General features: G+C 36.3%; 1 protein-coding gene across 1 annotated transcript in view; it reads right to left on the bottom strand.

Moving 5' to 3' along the window:
- Positions 1-1032: 1032 nt before the first annotated feature.
- LOC143231317 (talin-1-like) overlaps positions 1033-19850 on the bottom strand; it is a 56348-nt gene continuing 37530 nt past the window's right edge. The window contains exons 11-15 of the mRNA XM_076465867.1: positions 19313-19440; positions 11652-11777; positions 9428-9490; positions 7844-8026; positions 1033-1948 (exon numbers count right to left, since the gene is read on the bottom strand). Coding sequence (XP_076321982.1) covers positions 1691-1948; positions 7844-8026; positions 9428-9490; positions 11652-11777; positions 19313-19440 — 758 coding nt within the window. The 3' untranslated portion in view covers positions 1033-1690. The remainder of the gene's footprint in view (positions 1949-7843; positions 8027-9427; positions 9491-11651; positions 11778-19312; positions 19441-19850) is intronic.

Below are 19850 nucleotides of genomic sequence, written 5' to 3'. Positions count from 1 at the left end.
TCTTAACTTTCTACTAGACTCTGTGTTAGAAAGCTGAGACACAGTTATAACAAATCTATTTAACACTGCTGATAAACTTATATGGTAACAATAAAATCCTCCTAGTAAAGTTTAGAACAACTCTTGTCCACTGTTAGTAATTCAAAATAACCTTCCAGACCATACAATATCTATGAAAGTTTCACATAAATAAAGGTAGAGTGTGATTCTAAGATACCTGGAGGTTTGTATATAGCTGGTTAAACATGTTAGTTTAGAATAATATAAATATACTTTTCTCACAAACCAGGGGTTTATAAATATTAGTTCTGTCTTCAAAACAAGTCATTTTACAAAGAGGAAAACGCTGATAAACAAATAGTTTTAGTTCACTAGTAACCAAATTTCATTCTTAATGTTAACAGAATGATGTTAATCTTCATACAGATTTACTAAGTTTCAAACAAACAATTTAATCTGAAATGTTTTTATGATTAAAGGACTTCACAAAATAATCATGATAGTCTCCACTTTTGGACAAAAATTTAAATTATGCAAACATGTTTCCTTCATTACACGTCAGTCTTTTACTTGACAGATGTGAGTTATGTTTCCACATATATACATAATTACATGCTGTTCAAGTTGTTGGATAACTTTGCATTGTCTATAATTTCCCAACAATTTTCTCGAAGGATAAAAACTGAATGTTTGAATATTTTTTGTTAGTAACAAGAAGGAGTCGAGATTCAGTAGAAAGTGAGACTTAAGTCTGATTACAGTGTTTCAAAGTTCAACATTTAATTAAAGGCTTTTATCACAATATACACACTACTTTCTGATTAACTCCTTTAAGTCCACTACTGAAACTTAAACTGTTACATAATTGCTAGAAAATTTCATTTTTAGACTAAAATATACAAAAATTGAATGAAAATATTAGGTATGCATTCCCGATGTTATCTTACGTCATCCAATATAAACTCTTCTCACCACAACAGGTGTGTATGTTCAATGAAGATTAGATTAAATAAACTCTTCTCACCACAACAGGTGTGTATGTTCAATGAAGATTAGATTAAATATTTTAGATTTGCTTTTGTCAGCTCCAGCTTATAATAGTAAACTTCAGGATAGACATGAATCAAAGAGGACGCACTGTTGTCTACAATACCATTACAAAACTGAAGAATCATTTCCCAAAAAAAACATATTTAAGTTAATAAGCTACTAGGTACAAGCCTTTATACAGCATGAATTCATTTTCTAGGAAAGGACCACCTCCATGTTTTACATTTTACCACATATAATTACGAGTATATAACTAGAAACAAAAAGATATATGTAGGATAGTTACACTTCATACAGCTATTATAAACTTATAGTTAACATAAAATATGTCATGGTTACAGTTTCACAAATATTTTCTTTCTTTACCACAAAATTTAAATTTAATATTGAAATCACTAATTTGTTTTTAATTGTCCAACATTTAAAATTAATTAAAAAAAATCCTAATCAACACCCACACTTTTAAACAAAAACACACACACTACAGTTTTAAACTAATATTTAAATAAAACAATAGCACTTTTAGTTAATTTTAGAATAATTCATCTCCATCACACAAGTGTTCAAGAGATCAACCATCTGTTAGTTAGATATGTTTTTCATAAATGCATCATCTACTTCTGTAGCTCAACTGATAATTTCAGGGAGAACCATAACCTTGATGTTCGTCACAAGGTTTGTTCCCGTACTTTGCTCTACGAAGAGCTGCTAAACGTTCCCTTGCTTCCTCTAGCTCTCTCTCCTTGCGTAGGATTTCTTCTCTTGCAATAATTTCTTGGGCAATACCACCAACGATTCTTCTGTTGATAATAAGACTCCGTTCTTCATCATTTTCAATTGACTTCTGAGCTGCACGGACTAGGTTATCTGTAGCTCTTTTTACTGCATTCCCAGCATTCTATAATTAAAATGATGCAAACACCACTTCAGTAAGATCAGTAGGTAAACAAAAGCCATGCTACAAAATATTAGTTTAATTTTCACAGCATATTTTGATATACATTCCTAAAACATCCATTTATTAGAACTTTCATCCTGGCCAATCCAGACTTGTCTTTAAATAGTATGTTATTATAATTTGTACAGAGAGTACTGTTATCCACATACCTATTCTTCTTTAAATAGTATGTTATTATAATTTGTACAGAGAGTACTGTTATCCACATACCTATTCTTCTTTAAATAGTATGTTATTATAATTTGTACAGAGAGTACTGTTATCCACATACCTATTCTTCTTTAAATAGTATGTTATTATAATTTGTACAGAGAGTACTGTTATCCACATACCTATTCTTCTTTAAATAGTATGTTATTATAATTTGTACAGAGAGTACTGTTATCCACATACCTATTCTTCTTTAAATAGTATGTTATTATAATTTGTACAGAGAGTACTGTTATCCACATACCTATTCTTCTTTAAATAGTATGTTATTATAATTTGTACAGAGAGTACTGTTATCCACATACCTATTCTTCTTTAAATAGTATGTTATTATAATTTGTACAGAGAGTACTGTTATCCACATACCTATTCTTCTTTAAATAGTATGTTATTATAATTTGTACAGAGAGTACTGTTATCCACATACCTATTCTTCTTTAAATAGTATGTTATTATAATTTGTACAGAGAGTACTGTTATCCACATACCTATTCTTCTTTAAATAGTATGTTATTATAATTTGTACAGAGAGTACTGTTATCCACATACCTATTCTTCTTTAAATAGTATGTTATTATAATTTGTACAGAGAGTACTGTTATCCACATACCTATTCTTCTTTAAATAGTATGTTATTATAATTTGTACAGAGAGTACTGTTATCCACATACCTATTCTTCTTTAAATAGTATGTTATTATAATTTGTACAGAGAGTGCTGTTATCCACATACCTATTCTTCTTTAAATAGTATGTTATTATAATTTGTACAGAGAGTGCTGTTATCCACATACCTATTCTTCTTTAAATAGTATGTTATTATAATTTGTACAGAGAGTACTGTTATCCACATACCTATTCTTCTTTAAATAGTATGTTATTATAATTTGTACAGAGAGTACTGTTATCCACATACCTATTCTTCTTTAAATAGTATGTTATTATAATTTGTACAGAGAGTACTGTTATCCACATACCTATTCTTCTTTAAATAGTATGTTATTATAATTTGTACAGAGAGTACTGTTATCCACATACCTATTCTTCTTTAAATAGTATGTTATTATAATTTGTACAGAGAGTACTGTTATCCACATACCTATTCTTCTTTAAATAGTATGTTATTATAATTTGTACAGAGAGTACTGTTATCCACATACCTATTCTTCTTTAAATAGTATGTTATTATAATTTGTACAGAGAGTGCTGTTATCCACATACCTATTCTTCTTTAAATAGTATGTTATTATAATTTGTACAGAGAGTGCTGTTATCCACATACCTATTCTTCTTTAAATAGTATGTTATTATAATTTGTACAGAGAGTACTGTTATCCACATACCTATTCTTCTTTAAATAGTATGTTATTATAATTTGTACAGAGAGTACTGTTATCCACATACCTATTCTTCTTTAAATAGTATGTTATTATAATTTGTACAGAGAGTACTGTTATCCACATACCTATTCTTCTTTAAATAGTATGTTATTATAATTTGTACAGAGAGTACTGTTATCCACATACCTATTCTTCTTTAAATAGTATGTTATTATAATTTGTACAGAGAGTACTGTTATCCACATACCTATTCTTCTTTAAATAGTATGTTATTATAATTTGTACAGAGAGTACTGTTATCCACATACCTATTCTTCTTTAAATAGTATGTTATTATAATTTGTACAGAGAGTACTGTTATCCACATACCTATTCTTCTTTAAATAGTATGTTATTATAATTTGTACAGAGAGTACTGTTATCCACATACCTATTCTTCTTTAAATAGTATGTTATTATAATTTGTACAGAGAGTACTGTTATCCACATACCTATTCTTCTTTAAATAGTATGTTATTATAATTTGTACAGAGAGTACTGTTATCCACATACCTATTCTTCTTTAAATAGTATGTTATTATAATTTGTACAGAGAGTACTGTTATCCACATACCTATTCTTCTTTAAATAGTATGTTATTATAATTTGTACAGAGAGTACTGTTATCCACATACCTATTCTTCTTTAAATAGTATGTTATTATAATTTGTACAGAGAGTACTGTTATCCACATACCTATTCTTCTTTAAATAGTATGTTATTATAATTTGTACAGAGAGTACTGTTATCCACATACCTATTCTTCTTTAAATAGTATGTTATTATAATTTGTACAGAGAGTACTGTTATCCACATACCTATTCTTCTTTAAATAGTATGTTATTATAATTTGTACAGAGAGTACTGTTATCCACATACCTATTCTTCTTTAAATAGTATGTTATTATAATTTGTACAGAGAGTACTGTTATCCACATACCTATTCTTCTTTAAATAGTATGTTATTATAATTTGTACAGAGAGTACTGTTATCCACATACCTATTCTTAGTGATGAAAAACACATTACATATACATCACTTTCATAAGTGCCAGAGTGATACATACACACACAAGACAATTAAAAACATATACTTTAATATCTCTAAATTCTCACAAAACTTTATTAACAAATACCAAAATATTTTCTCAAATTTTCCTAAACAAACCTGATGAAAAATTTTAATGACTAAAAGTGTTTCTTTAATCTTGAATTTTCTGCTCAAACAAACAATTATCTTTGGTTTAACACAGGGGTCACCAAACTGTGGCCCTCAAGGTCATTTTGTCCAGCCTGCCAGCAGCTAGCCTAGAAATAAAAAGTGACATTTCATCAAATGTCCGACTGTCATAACAAAATAAATCACACTGATGGTCGCTTTAAGCTGGCAAACACAAGACATTATGATAAAAAGAAACAAGGCTGTCACGCGCATTTTTAACCAATAGGAAAATTTTTTTTTGTCCTTGCTACCCATTTATTCATATCGAGGCACGAATCTATGAAAGCATTAGGATTTTGAAAAGAAGTACAGATTTAACCCTCGTCCTATCGACTCATCTTGTAAATTCAGCAGTCTAGGGTTACCACTTCAGCAAGCTCATTTCTCTGAGTTGTTGGGTTATGTGCTTTTCGTAACTCGTTCTTAGGTAAGTGTCGTGGCAAACGTATGTTTCAATGTATTTTGTTTGTGCATTCTCGGACCAGTAAAATACTTTTCTCACAGCATTCTGTGTTTTTCATTTTCAGATCCTGTTTTTTTCCACCCATCGTTATGACTGCTTTTAAAAGAAGACAAATGGACTCTGAGTGTTGTGTTTTCAATGAAGAATGGGGAGAAAAGTACTTCTTTGTAGAAACAAAAAACCAGAAAGCTACTTGTGTGATATGCACCGAAAGTGTTGTCGTTTTGAAAGAGTACAATCTTCGGCGTCACTATGAAACAAAACATCGATCAACATATTTCAGGAAAGTTCCGTTCTGAGAAATTTGAATCCATGAAACGTGTTTTTGAATCTCAAAAGAATCTCTTCACGAGAAAGTTAGCTGAAACTGAATCTGTCACTCGTACAAGTTACAAAATAGTGCATAGGATGGCAGAGCGAGGAAAACCTTTTACTGACGGCAACTTCATCAAAGAGTGTAGGATGAAAGCAGCAAATGAGCTGTGTCCTGAAAAAAACAATTTCTTTGAAAGTATCAGCCTTTCAACAACTTCAGTTGTACGGAGAGCAGAAGAACTTAGAGAGAACATCGCATTAGAGATACTCCAAAAAGTTAGAAACTTCCTATGGTATTCTCTGGCACTGGATGAGTCTACTGATCTCTCGAGTACGTCACAACTTCTGGTATTCATTCATGGAGTTAATTTGGACTTTCAGATCACGGAAGAGTTGGTATCAGTTTGCAGCATACACGGAAGAACAACTGGAGAAGACATTTTCATGGAAGTGCATAAAACTTTGCAAAACTATACAGTGGAATCAACTTAGAGGTGTAACAGTTGATGGAGGAAAAAACATGGCTGGAGTAAAGAAGGGTCTGATTAGGAAACAGTTAGAAGATCTTCAACTTCCAAGTGCTTTCTTCATACACTGCATCATACATCAGCAAGCACTCTGTAGAAAAGACTTAGATATTTCTTGCGTACTGAAACCAGTCATTTCTGCAGTGAACTTCATTCGGGGTCATACACTTAATCATCGCTAGTTCAAGGCGTTTCTTAAAGAAATTGATTCGGATTTCTGTGACTTGCCTTATCACACAGCGGTTTGGTGGCTCAGCTGCAGTAAAGTCTTGTCTCGTTTTATAAGCTGAGAAGAGAAAGAGATATATTTCTTATTGAGAAATATAGAGCCAATCCACTTCTGTCGGATCCAACCTGGTTGTCAAAGTTATCATTTTTGGTTGACATTACTTCCCACATGAATGAATTGAACTTGAAACTTCAGGGAAGTATAACCTTGCCTGTGATCTCTATAGAATCATTAAAGGATTTTGGAGAAAGCTGTCATTGTTTGAAGCACATTTGGAAGGAGGTAACCTCTCTCATTTTCAGTGTTTCAATGAGATTCATGCTGGAATCACAGAAGATGTTAACCTGGGGTTTCAGAAAAAGATTATTGGTGATTTAAATAAACATTTTTAGAGAGATTTTCAGATCTCGACAGAATCGAAAGTAACATTCTTCTTTTTCAGAATCCTTTTGATTGTGTCATTGATGACGTGTCAGTGGAACTTCAGCTGGAGGTCATCAATTTCTAAGGAAATGACTTGTTGAAAGCAAAACACAGAGAGGGGCAACTTATTGAATTTTACAACTGCATACCTGAAGATGATTTTCCAAAGCTGAAGCAGTTCGCATCTGGTATGGCATCAGTGTTCGGAACAACTTACGTCTGTGAACAAACATTTTCAAAAATGAAGTATGTGAAGTCGGTACATCGATCAAGGTTGACTGATGAACAGTTGAAAGCAATTCTAATGATTGGATGCAGCAATTCAAAACCGAACATTGAAGATATTTTGAAAGCCAAACACCAATTTTATAAATCTCACTAACTTTTTTGCAGCTTAGTGAAATTCAGATATGTACTCACTATGTGCGATGTGACAACTGTTTTTGCTGATGTTACCTTCTTTGATAACCTTTAGGTAAATAAAAATGTTGGTTGTATTTCTGTTTGTTTTTAATTATGTGTGTATTGCACGCTACTCCCACATGGCTAATGTGACATCCTAAACTTAGTGTTAAGTCTTTTACAGAGAGCTTTCATTCTAGCTTGTGAGTATTGAACATAATGATCATGTGGTCCGTTATTCTCCTTCCCCAAGTAATTTGGCCCCCTGTGAAAACAGTTTGGTGACCCCTGTTCTACTTTATGAGTATTGAACATAATGATCATGTGGCCCGTTCTTCTCATTCCCCAAGTAATCTGGCCCCCTGTGAAAACAGTTTGGTGACCCCTGTTCTACTTTATGAGTATTGAACATAATGATCATGTGGCCCGTTCTTCTCATTCCCCAAGTAATCTGGCCCCCTGTGAAAAAAGTTTGGTGACCCCTGGTTTAACATAAAGAACCAAGTAACCTGATGAATATCAGAACATATTTTTACACGTAGCAGGTATATTAGTATCACCATCAAAGCCTTTATTGCCGAACTGTATTCCGAAGGACAGAAAAAAAAGGCCTAGTTGTAGAACGTTCAGAGAACTTCGAGAGTAGATTACATGAACTGTCTTTACCTGAAGACGCTTCATAGCCTGGGATTCCGGATCTGCTTTAACTTTACAAGCTACAAGCAGCTGTGCAGTGGAGCTTGCCACTTGTTTGGCAGACGAAATCAACTTCTCTTCTGTGGCGTGACCCTGTACGTGTGCATTAGCAGCCTCGACAAGGCTATGAGTAGCAGCAGAAACAAGATGTGCCTGAAATATTACAGCTCATCTCATTTAGAAAATATAACATATGAAAGAAAATATACCTTTGTAAGTGGAGTTGGGATTAAACTTATGAAGAGCTTCTACATAAAGTTTATATGCCACCTTACCATTTAACATTACATTTTCACTCTGTAATTCTAAACGATTACTAAGGCTGTTTAATATTCAATAATATATGTAATAACATGCGAACACATAACATTTTACAGAATTTTAATATTTTCCTTATAACTGTCAAAGTTGAATATGATTGTGAAATAATGTGCTTCTCCAACTTTAAACCCTAATAATGTAGTTTAAGTTTATTCCTATATAAAACAAGGGATTTATTTCTAAATATTTTTTTATTTTAACCTCTTTAATAACAATATAAATAAAACAAATACACATATAAGAAATGCACAATAACCAAGTTCAAAAACAATCTTTGGTTTCACTCTCAAAATGAAAGAAGTATTTGTTTGTTGTTTGGCACAGAGCTACATGATGTGCTATCTGTGCTGTGTTCACCACAAGTATCCAAACTTGGTTTTAGATGTATGAGCGCTTGGATCTCCTACTGAGCCAATGGGGGTCAATAAAACAAACATGTTTCAAGGCAAGTCAGTTCCTGAAGCAAGTCAAATTAAGAACCTTTCATTAAAAACAAATGTAACGCTTTTAAAGTTAACATTTTAATTTTTTAACCCACAGGAACAAAATCAGTTTTGTTCCCAAGACTATTACAGTTCTTTTAAATGATTACTTTTCATATATGGAAACTAGAACATTGAAGCTTTGTGTGCATGTGTTAATTTGAATTCACAATATAAATTAATTCACTTTTAGGATTAATTAATTGTGAGAGTAACATTACAATGTTCGTTGTCTATAAATATCATATAAAGATAACCTGTATTTTTTGTTATCTATAAAATACTCCAAACTGAGGAAATTATCAATGTAGCATGTAAAGAGAAAGTTTTTGACCTTGGAATGAAACAAAATGCAGAAGATATTCTTGAAAATAAATGTTCAAGATGAGCTGTTCCTGTGAAGTACAAATAATTTAGATAACTAATTCCCATTTGTTCAAATTTCCTGATTTCTATTTAAAATAAAAGGCTTTGAGAATATAATTTGAAAGGGTTACACAACTTTCGAGGGGTTGGTGCTCGTGACACGTTAATGTGACTTGTTCCCAATTTTCCTGAACCTACAGAAATCCTGTTCTTGTGAGGTAACCAGTAGAGTTTGTTCACGATCTTACCTTAAGAAAAATCAGTATTTCAATCTACAATAAAATAAATACTCTTTGATTTTAGAATGTTATGGTCATATTAATTTCGTGTTTGTGTTTTCAGAAATTAGATGTGAAAATGCAATGCTAAAATCACAGATACTTACTGCAGAAACAAGCCCTTCTGACCACTGACCATCATCAGATGTATACAATGGGTGAGCTCCAATCTAGAATATCAGTAAATAATATAAACTTTAAAAAATACATATCAACTATATATTAACATTAGCTACTACTATCTAAAAATAATTCCTTTATATCGAAACATGAGTCATTAACTAAAATAAATCAAAATGATAAAAATTTCTGTATTCATTAATATTTAACTTCTCTTCTGCAAGATATCTTAAAACATTATGGCTAAAATAAAAAAAAGTCTCAAAATATACTCTTCAAAAAAAGAAACGGAAAAGGGATATTTTTTGTTATTTTAAAGAGAAATATATGTAATAACGTTACAAGCTCAGAGTATGTGATGTTACACGTGTTATGGCACTGATTGTCAGACCAAAATGACAATAAAAGTTGTGCACTTTGAAAACAGAGGAAAACATCGGATTTTTCGCCAAAAGCATGCGTGTCCAATAAATTTGTTTGAGAGATCTGCATGTTCTGCAAGTGCAACATGTGCAAAATCCTATAAAAGTGACGGGTTCTCGGTTTCCATAGCTCAGTGTTAAGCCACCGACACGCAATACAGTTACGCCAAGACTGACTGAAGCACAACGCAACAACGCCATTGGTCGCTTGGAAGCAGGCAAATCTCGATCAGATGTTGCCAGAGCTGTGAATGTCCACCCAAGCACCATCACAAGGCTATGGAATCATCACCAACAACATGGATCAACTCGTGACCATCCACGATCTGGCAGACCTCGTGTGACCATGCCCGCACAAGATCGCAACATCCGGTTACGTCACCTTCGGGATAGGACCACCACTGCGACGTCTACTGCCTCAACCATACCAGGGCTGCGTAGGATTTCTGATCAGACCGTACGCAACCGTCGACGAGATTCTTAGGCCCCATGTGCAACCCATCATGGTGAACGTCAACGTTTTTCAACATGACAACACCCGTCCTGACACAGCCCGACTCACCACTGTCTTTTTGAGACACCACAACATCAACGTTCTTCCCTGGCCCTCCAGATCACCAGATTTAAACCCCATCGAACATCTTTGGGACGAGTTGGACCAACGTCTGCGATGGCGACAACCTCAACCGCAGACTCTACCTCAGCTTGCAGCAGCTTTGCAGGCTGAATGGACAGCCATTCCACAAGATGTGATTCGTCATCTCATCGCTTCCATGGGCAGGAGATGCCAAGCAGTTAATGATGCTCACGGGGGGCATACTTGTTATTGACGTTGAGTGACGTTAAACTTCACCTAGTGAGCGTGGACTTTGCCTTTGCAGACTTTGGATGCTCAGCAGTGAATGTGCAAAGTTTCACACATGTCATACAGAACTACCCAGAATAAACTTGTTAACAATTTGTCTCATATTATGCCTTTTGCATTTCTTTTTTTGAAGAGTATATTTTCTTCCATTAAAAGGTTTGTACATTCACAAGTCATAATAATATATATAATAATTCACAAGTCACAATAATATATATAATAATTCACAAGTCATAATAATATAAATAATAATTCACAAGTCATAATAATATAAATAATAATTCACAAGTCATAATAATATATATGATATATAAAAAAGTTTTTATAAGTTTATTATGGAGAAAATATATGTTTTTCAACCAAATATACTTTGAAAAATGAACCACCCATAAAAATTATATTATTATCATTGGGAACAAAGAATATTTTTCAATTAATCACATTTTTGTATACTTAGCTTCCTGTCATAACAAAACTTTTTTTTCTTTTCTCCAAAACAACAATACATTCATGTAAGGTTCAGAGTGGTCTCAGAAATACAGGTGTCTACAGGTAACTTCCACAAAATACTTGAAAACATGGGAATTTATAAGCTTACTGGGAGGTCCAGTGTGACAGAAAATATACTTACTGTACTGTAAAGTTCATATCTTATTGCCTGAATAAATGTAAAGTTTACACCTTATTGGCTGAATAAATGTGAAGTTCACATCTTATTGGTTGAATAAATGTAAAGTTCACATTTTATTGGTTGAATAAATGTAAAGTTCGCATCTTATTGGTTGAATAAATGTAAAGTTCACATCTTATAAATATGTCAAAGTACTTTTACTCCATTCATAATTTTAAAACTTATAATAAATTAAAAAAAACAACTGAATCTAGAGCTTGTTTGTAACTTTCTGAAACACCAGCAGGACTTACCATGCCACCATCCAACAGCTCCTTCTGGGCTGCAGATGCTGATTTCACAAGGATAGACGTTGCTTCTGCAATCGACTTTGCTGCTTCAAGAATCAATTCATCAAAGTTCATTTCTTTGTTAGATTCCTGGAAATACAAGTGAGCCTTTTGTAGAGAAACAAAGTAATGTAGAAATGGAAGAAATCTGTTTACCCATCCTCACTTAAGTTAAATATATACAAACATTCTGTTAGTATTTCTAATTCCACCTCCACATCATAAGTAACAGTCTCACAAATTCTCGACTGTAACATCTATCAGTTACTTCATTTCAGTTGATGAGGAATAAATATGTAAATTCATCATTTATTTTGATGACCCAAAAATGTAACTGCCAGATAAACATTTTTTACATGCTTTAAAATAGACATAACAAATATGACAGCATATTTAAATACTATTTTGTATACAATACATTTGATAAATATGAAGCATTCTTTTTTTTCACCATTTCTCATGTTTTGTGTCAACAATCTGTCGTTTCTGATCTATATTTTATAGGTAAAACTAATACAAGAAATGTCACATTGTTGATTGATTGATTGATTTAGTGTTTTATGGCATAAAGCAGCGAGGCTATCTGCGCCAGACATTCAGTGAAAATGTAAAAAAAATAAAAAAAATAAATAAATGTAGTAATAGACATAAATGGAACTGAAGGTAAAACAAAAAAAGTATAAAACCAATGTTGACACCTAGTTTACAATGTTAAGATAGAAGGCAGAGTATAAGAAGTTGTAAGGTATTTACTCTAGAAAAAAGGTAATGATCATAACCCGCCAGGAAGACTAACAGGTAAGTTCAAGAACCACCGTCAGTCACCTGAAGTTGGCCTTTCCAGTCCTGGTTCCGGGTTATGTGTCATAGCAACCAGTATCAAAATGTAAAAGAATAGAAGTTTTAAAAGATACATAGCAAAATCGTAACAATGAGTAGCCAAATGTCCAGTAAAAAGATAAAAGTCAAGTAAACGGAGTAAAATTTGTAAAAGTAAATGAAGGTAAAAACAAAACAGCAATTGAAACAGGAAATGGTGTAAAAACCAATGGTGACATCCAGTCTTCAAAGTTGTAAGGTATTTACTCTAGCAAAATGGTAATGATTATAACCCGCCAGGAAGACTAACAGGAAAGTTCAAGAACCACCGTCAGTCACCTGAAGTTGGCCTTTCCAGTCCTGGTTCCGGGTTATGTGTCATAGCAGCTATTATCAAAATGTAAAAGAATAAAAGTTTTAAAAGACACTCCGCAAAATCATAATAATGAGTAGCCAAATGTCCAGTAAAAAGATAAAAGTCAAGTAAATGGAGTAAAATTTGTAAAAGTATTTGAAGATAAAAGCAAAACGACAATTAAAACAGAAAATGGCGTAAAAACCAATGTTGACATCCAGCCAACAAAGTTGTAAAGAACTACCTGTAGCAGAATGGTAATGATCATAACCCGCCAGGAAGACTAACAGGTAAGTATAAAAACCACTGTCAGTCACCTGAAGTTGGTCTTTCCAGTCCTGGTTCCGGGTTATGAGTCAATATGGCCAGTACTAAAAAGTTAAGTAGTAAAAGTGTGAAATGATATGAAGCAAAAGTATAATAACAACTTGCCAGGACGACTAACGAGTAGTTCAAACGGATAGTTCAAACAGTAGCGTTAGTCACCTGAAGTTGGCCTTTCCAGTCCTGGTGTCGAGTTATTTAATGTTCTGGCCATTGTCCAATGTCAAATTGAAGGAGAGAGATTAAAACTGTAAAAAAGGAACCACAATTAAAAGGTGTAATGAATAAATATGCAACACTTAAATGAGATTAAAAAGATTAATGGCCATAAAAAATTAAAAACATCATCAAGGTGGACAGAGTCACCATCACCAATAACTCTGTCCAATGTTACAGACTGACCCTGGGAAAAATATGTTTAAAATATTGCCGTCGTTGAGAATTGTAACGATGGCAAGAAAGTAAAATGTGGCTGATAGTGATTTGAGTGTTACACAAACTACACATTGGTGCATCAGTTCCAGATAAAAGAAAATGATGAGTTAAAAACTGTGACCAATGCGTAGCCTAGTGAGAACAACTTCCTCCTTCGAACTTTACGGAAGCTAGATGGCCAAAGTCCAATTTTGGGTTTGATTTGAAAAGTTTGTTGTCACGTTGCTCACTCCAAGTGGACTGCCAGCAGGCACAGAGCCGAGCCTTGAAGGCAACACCATAGTCCATGTAACGGAATAGGCATAGGGTGATGGTGCTGAAGCAGACATATTTAGCTGCCATGTCTGCAAGCTCGTTCCCGCGAATACCAACATGGCTTGGTATCCAGAAAAACTGGATTGAAGTAGCTGCTAATGAGAAATGGGCCAGTCGGTTTCGATTATCAGCGAGAATAGGATGTGAGCTAACGTGTAGCGATTCCAAGGCAAGTATAGAACTAAGCGAATCAGTATAAATAGTGCAGTTGGAGTACTGCTCAGCTGCAATATGATCCAGGGCAAGAGATATGCCATACAGTTCAGCAGTGAACACAGAAGCTGTAGAAGGGATTCTGCGCAACTACTGACCCATAGCAAACCATAGCAGAGCCCACTGAATTACCTGATTTGGAACCATCTGTATAAATGGGAACTGAATGATTGTTTGAAAGATATTCATTGAATAAAAGACTGTACTTCCAATCTGGAGTATCTGCCTTTTTAGGTGACTGAAAGAAAGGTCACATTTGGGGGCTGTAATAAGCCATGGTGGGATGGGCCGACCTGTAGAATCTGCAATGTTATCCAAGGACAGACCCAATTCATCCAATTGTGCCCGGATGCGAAGGCCAAACGAAGCAATGACAGATCGTCTGTTCTGAAAAAGTACTGCCCACCGAGGAAGGAAAACACATTTCCAGGTAGGATGCTTTGGTAAGGAATGAAGTTTGAAGTATATTGTAAAGATAGTTGCAAGCGGCAAAGTTGTAGAGAAGGTTCATGAGATTCAATGTATATACTTTGAACTGGAGAGGTACGGAAAGCCCCAGTGCAGAGTCAAGTCCTTGGTGATGAATGGGGTCCAGCATCTTTAAGGCGAGGGTCTGGCAGAGCCATAGACCATTGATCCATAATCGAGTTTTAATCTAATAAGAGCATGATATACCTTTAACATTGAACAGCGATCTGCCCCCCAACTGGTAGAAGAGATAACACGGAGGATGTTCAGTGCTCTTGTGCATTTGACCCGAAGCTGCTTTAAGTGTGGTGTAAAGGTCAGTTTACGATCAAAGATAAGCCCCAAGAACTTGGTCTCCGGGACCACTGGCAACAAAACTTCACCGATATGAAGTTCAGGATCAGGGTGAATACCCGTCGACGGCAAAGTGCATGCATACAGTTTTGAGAGAGAGAAATTAAAGCCGTTCGCCAGAGTCCACTTCCATTACACAATTGAGGGCGGTTTGTAGTTGCCGCTCAATATATCTCATGTTTGACGACTGACATGAGATGTGAAAGTCGTCGACATACAGCCCATTCGCAACAGTGAGAGGGAGTTGTTCAGTGATGGCATTTATCTTTATACTGAAGAGTGTGACACTCAATACACAGCCTTGAGGAACTCCAAGTTCCTGTACAAAAGAACGGGAAAGTGTCAAACCCACACGAACTTGGAATCTCCTGTCCATTAAAAAAATTTTAATAAACATGGGTAGATGGCCACGTAACCCATATGTATGGAGGTCTCGCAAAACGCCATACCTCCATGTTGTGTCGTAAGCCTTCTCTATGTCAAAGAATATTGATACAAGATGATGGCGGTTGAGAAAGGCTTCTCTGATAGATGTTTCAAGACGAATTAGGTGGTCTGTGGTGGAGTGCTGTCGACGGAACCCACACTGGGTGGGCGAGAGGAGGTTGTTTGATTCAAGGAACCAAACAAGAGGAGCATTAACCATCCTTTCTAATGTCTTACAGAGACAGCTCGTCAAAGCAATTGGACGGTAGTTTGAAGGAATCTTGGGATCTTTCCCTGGCTTAGAGAAAGGTAAAATAATAGCCTGGCACCAGGCATCAGGAAAAACATTCTCCTGCCAGATCCGGTTGAAAACAATCAGAAGGACATCAAGAGAAGCAGGAGATAGATGGTGCAGCATGTCATAATGAATATCATCAGGTCCAACAGACGTATTGGCAGACCGATGAAGGGCCATTTTTAGTTCCACCAGGGTAAAGGGACAATTATAGTCAAAGAAACAGTCAGTTTGAAAGGAAAGAGGTGATCGCTCTGCCCGAAGTCTTGATGGCCAGGAAGGTGGAGGAACAAGCAGAAGTGCTAGATACCGGCAAAAGCTTTCACCTAGAGTGTTAGCGATGTTCAACATCAGTCACCTCCTGACCATCAGAGAGTAAGATCGAGAGGGGACAGAATTGTAGTGCCCATTAACCTTTCGAATCCTGTCCCATATGATCTTGGAACTGGTGGTAGAAGATATGCTGGTTGTGAACTTAATCCAAGATTTCTTCTGGCTTTGACATCTTACCCACCTAGCATGTGCAGGGCCCATTGGAAAGCAACCCGATTTGAAAGTGTGGGATATCTACGAAAGTATCCCAGGCCTGCTTTTGAGCCTTCCGTGCTAAGTGGCAAGCAGGATTCCACCACGGACGAGGATATCGTGGAAAACGTGTCGAGGTTTTAGGAATACACTGAGCAGCTGCATGTGTAATACAGTCAGTTACGCTGCTACACAGTCATCTATTGATGGCTGATTTACGATGGCAGGATCAAGTTCTGCAGAGCAGTGAAAGTCAACCAGTCTGCCTGATCCAGCTTCCACCGGGCACGCGGGTAGGGTGGCATCGACCACGGCCAGTCTCTCTCAAAAGTATAGGAAAATGATCACTGCCTAGTGGATTACTGTCAACCCTCCATGAAAAATGGGAGAATAATGAAGGGGAGCAAACTGAGAGATCAATAGCAGTAAAGGACTGACTAGGTGCATGAAAGTAAGTGGAAGAACCAGTATTGAAAAGAGAAAGATTGTGATCAGAGAGCATTCGCTCTACAGATCGGCCCCTCCCATTAATAATAGCACTTCCCCAGAGGGGATGATGTCCATTAAAATCCCCTAGAATTAGAAATGGAGATGGCAATTGTTCAACGAGAGCATCAAGATCTGATTGATCATATGTCTCTCCAGGGTACAGGTACAGAGAACAAGCAGTGATGGTATGACCCAAGGAAACACGGATGGCTACGGCCTCCAAGGGTGTGTTGAGTGACAAAGACAGGGTGGGCAGATGCTGATCAACCAACAGTACTACCCCTCCATGCACTCGTCCATCACACAGCCTGTCATTTCTGTACAGAGAAAACTGCTGAATGGTGACTGTATCAGCAGGTTTTAGAAATGTTTTTTGTAAAGAAAGACAAACAGGATGGTAGGAAGCAATCAGCGTTTTGATATCATCTAGATTAGAACGTAAACCTCGACAGTTCCATTGTATCAAGGTGGCCATTTTTAAGAATGGGTAGGTGAAGTGGCTGGAGAACCCTTCGGTTTACTACCACGTCTTTTTTCTTTACTGTCTATAGTCGGAGGAGGTCTATCAACCTCCATGGATCCTGCTCTGGGTCGGGTGGGCAGGTTTTTGTTATTGGAAGGGGAATCCAGTGACTGAGGACGCAAACGAATAATTGTTTTGTCTCTTGTGGTGGGAGAAAAAGATGTATCAGAAGAAATGCCTGTATTTGAAACTGAAGGACGTGGATCTTGAGGTTTGTTGGAAGGTATGGGAGGAACAGAGATGGGTGTGGAAGTCGATTCATCAACCTTTTTAACCACGGAGGTCAAAAGGCTTTTCATTTGTTTTGCAAACGATTCTCTTGGAGGCACAGAGAGATCTGTCTGCACTCCCACTGTAGTTGTGGAATGAAGTGCAGCAGCATATGTCCGAGATGGAGTTGTGGACAGCAATTTCGAGCCTCAGGATAACTAATGTTATGTGTCGTTTTCAAACGCTGCACCTCTTTTCCTCCAACCATTTTGGGCAAGAATGAAAGTAAGAGGGGTGAGAACCATTGCAGTTTATGCAATGTGGGTTCATGTCACAGTCATAGGCATTGTGGTCCTTGCCTCCACAACGAGCACATGTCAGGGAACCACGACAAGATGTCTTTGATTGGCCGAATCTCTGACATTGGAAACATGGAAGAGGGTTTGGTATGTATGGCGAACCCTGCAAATGAGATAACCTGCCTTGATGGTGGCAGGTGCACGTGGTGAAGTAAATGTTAAAACGAGGGTATTTGTTGGCAGTGTAACTCCATCTTTGCAGTGGAGATGCCTCACTGCAGAAACTCCTTGAGTGGAGAGACCAGCGAGAATCTCTGACTGGGAACGTTCTTCAAATCCCTTTCAACAATAACTCCTTGTGAAGAATTCAAGGTAGCATGGGGTGTAACCTCAATAGGTATATCCCCAATTGCCTTTGAATTCAAGAGGAGTTCACTGTGTTGGGATGTGGATGTTTCAACCAATATGTCACCAGATTGAAGTTTCTTTACTGACTTTGGAGAGCCAGCAAGTCCCTCTAGTCCCTTTTGAATAAAAAAAGGGGACATTTGCCCTAAAGGTTTTTCCGAAAGAGAATGTAATATAAGAAAATGAGGTGCGTGTGTTACTGATGTTGAAGATTGCTGTTCTGAGTATTCAAGACGTGGTCGCTACCCATTGACTGTTTTTTACAATTTTATTTAAATTTTTTGGAGGATCCATAGGAAAAAGAAAAAATTTCGGTACCCACTGACCCCACCCACCATGGAGCCCTACAAGGGGACGCACTACAAAGTCACGCAAGGACAATGCAGCAACGCCAGGTTTTCGTGAGTACTATACCCAAACACCAGCATCAGGCACAATGTCCACAACACCCTTTGAGAACTTCCAACACTGGTACTTGGTTGACTCTAGCCCAAGTGGACCAGCTGATTGACCCAAGGGGGGCCACCCAAAGGCCGCCCGTCTACAGGAATTCGAGGCCAAAGTGGTGTGTTAGGGTTGGACCCCTCGACCACCAGGATCCTCTCCTCCCCTTCACGGGTCGCCACGCACGGCAAACACGTGGGTGGATGTTTAGATCCCAGAGAAGGTAACCAGATAGAACAGAACCTTCCCTGGGAGGTCCCCTCACCACATACAGGAATCCACACCGAGGGGAGAAATGTCACCAGCAGTCTTCATCTAGTTCTACTGTGTTCACCAGGAAGGTATACATACAACAAATACAAAAAGGATGTAACTATTAATCATTAACATTTTTTATTTTCTATTAATGTTACAATGTAACTCTATTTAATATTGTTACCTTGAAAATACTAAAGTTTCTTGTTCTCTTCTACAGACTTTGGTAGTAGATACACCCCTCCTCTATAAGCATATGTCTGATTTCTGGTTGAACAACAAAAGCCACAACCAAGAATATCAAACATATCTTTCAGCAAAGGATTCTATCTCCTTCTCCAACTGTACAAAGGACTGGAATCTTCTAGTGTACGTGTCCAGTAATGTCTGGAAACAAAGCTTCTTATAACCAAATAAACATATTTATACATATAAATCTTTGGGGATCATAAAAAAGAAATGACTTACCTTGAAACTTTGTTTTCTAGGTTTAAGAAAAGCAAGTTTTTTTGCAGCTGCGTCAATAGACGAAGCTGCTCCGAGCAACTCAGTTTCAGCTATTACTGTTGGATCATCCGGATCAAACCAGTCACTACCTGAAAGTTTAAAAAATGTATAAACATACATGTTTATCTAATATAAAAAAGCCACTTGGAGTTTACCTACAACAGCTTTCAATGTACCAAGCACCATGGAACTAATATTTTAGTGAAACTGTGAAGCTGAGAAATTTCAACACTATCTTTACATTTCTATACCAATACTGTGATTCACGAGTTTGCTTGTAGTTAAGCACAAAGCTACACAATGGGCTATCTGTGTTCTGCCAACCACTGGTACTGAAACTTGGTTTCTAGCAGTGTAAGTTCACAGACGTACCACTGAAAGGGGAGTATTTGATTCATACAAATTCTTTTTTCTAGTCTGAATGTATTTCCGGAATTTTCCAGCTAGTACTCAGTTTCACAGATGAAATGTAGTAGGCTTGCATTACATAAAAAATCGG

The sequence above is a fragment of the Tachypleus tridentatus genome, chromosome 11 (assembly GCF_004210375.1).
Source record: "Tachypleus tridentatus isolate NWPU-2018 chromosome 11, ASM421037v1, whole genome shotgun sequence".
Lineage (NCBI taxonomy): Eukaryota > Metazoa > Arthropoda > Merostomata > Xiphosura > Limulidae > Tachypleus > Tachypleus tridentatus.
The sequence above is the reverse complement of the archived record's forward strand: the minus strand, read 5'-3'. Positions and strand labels throughout refer to the sequence as shown.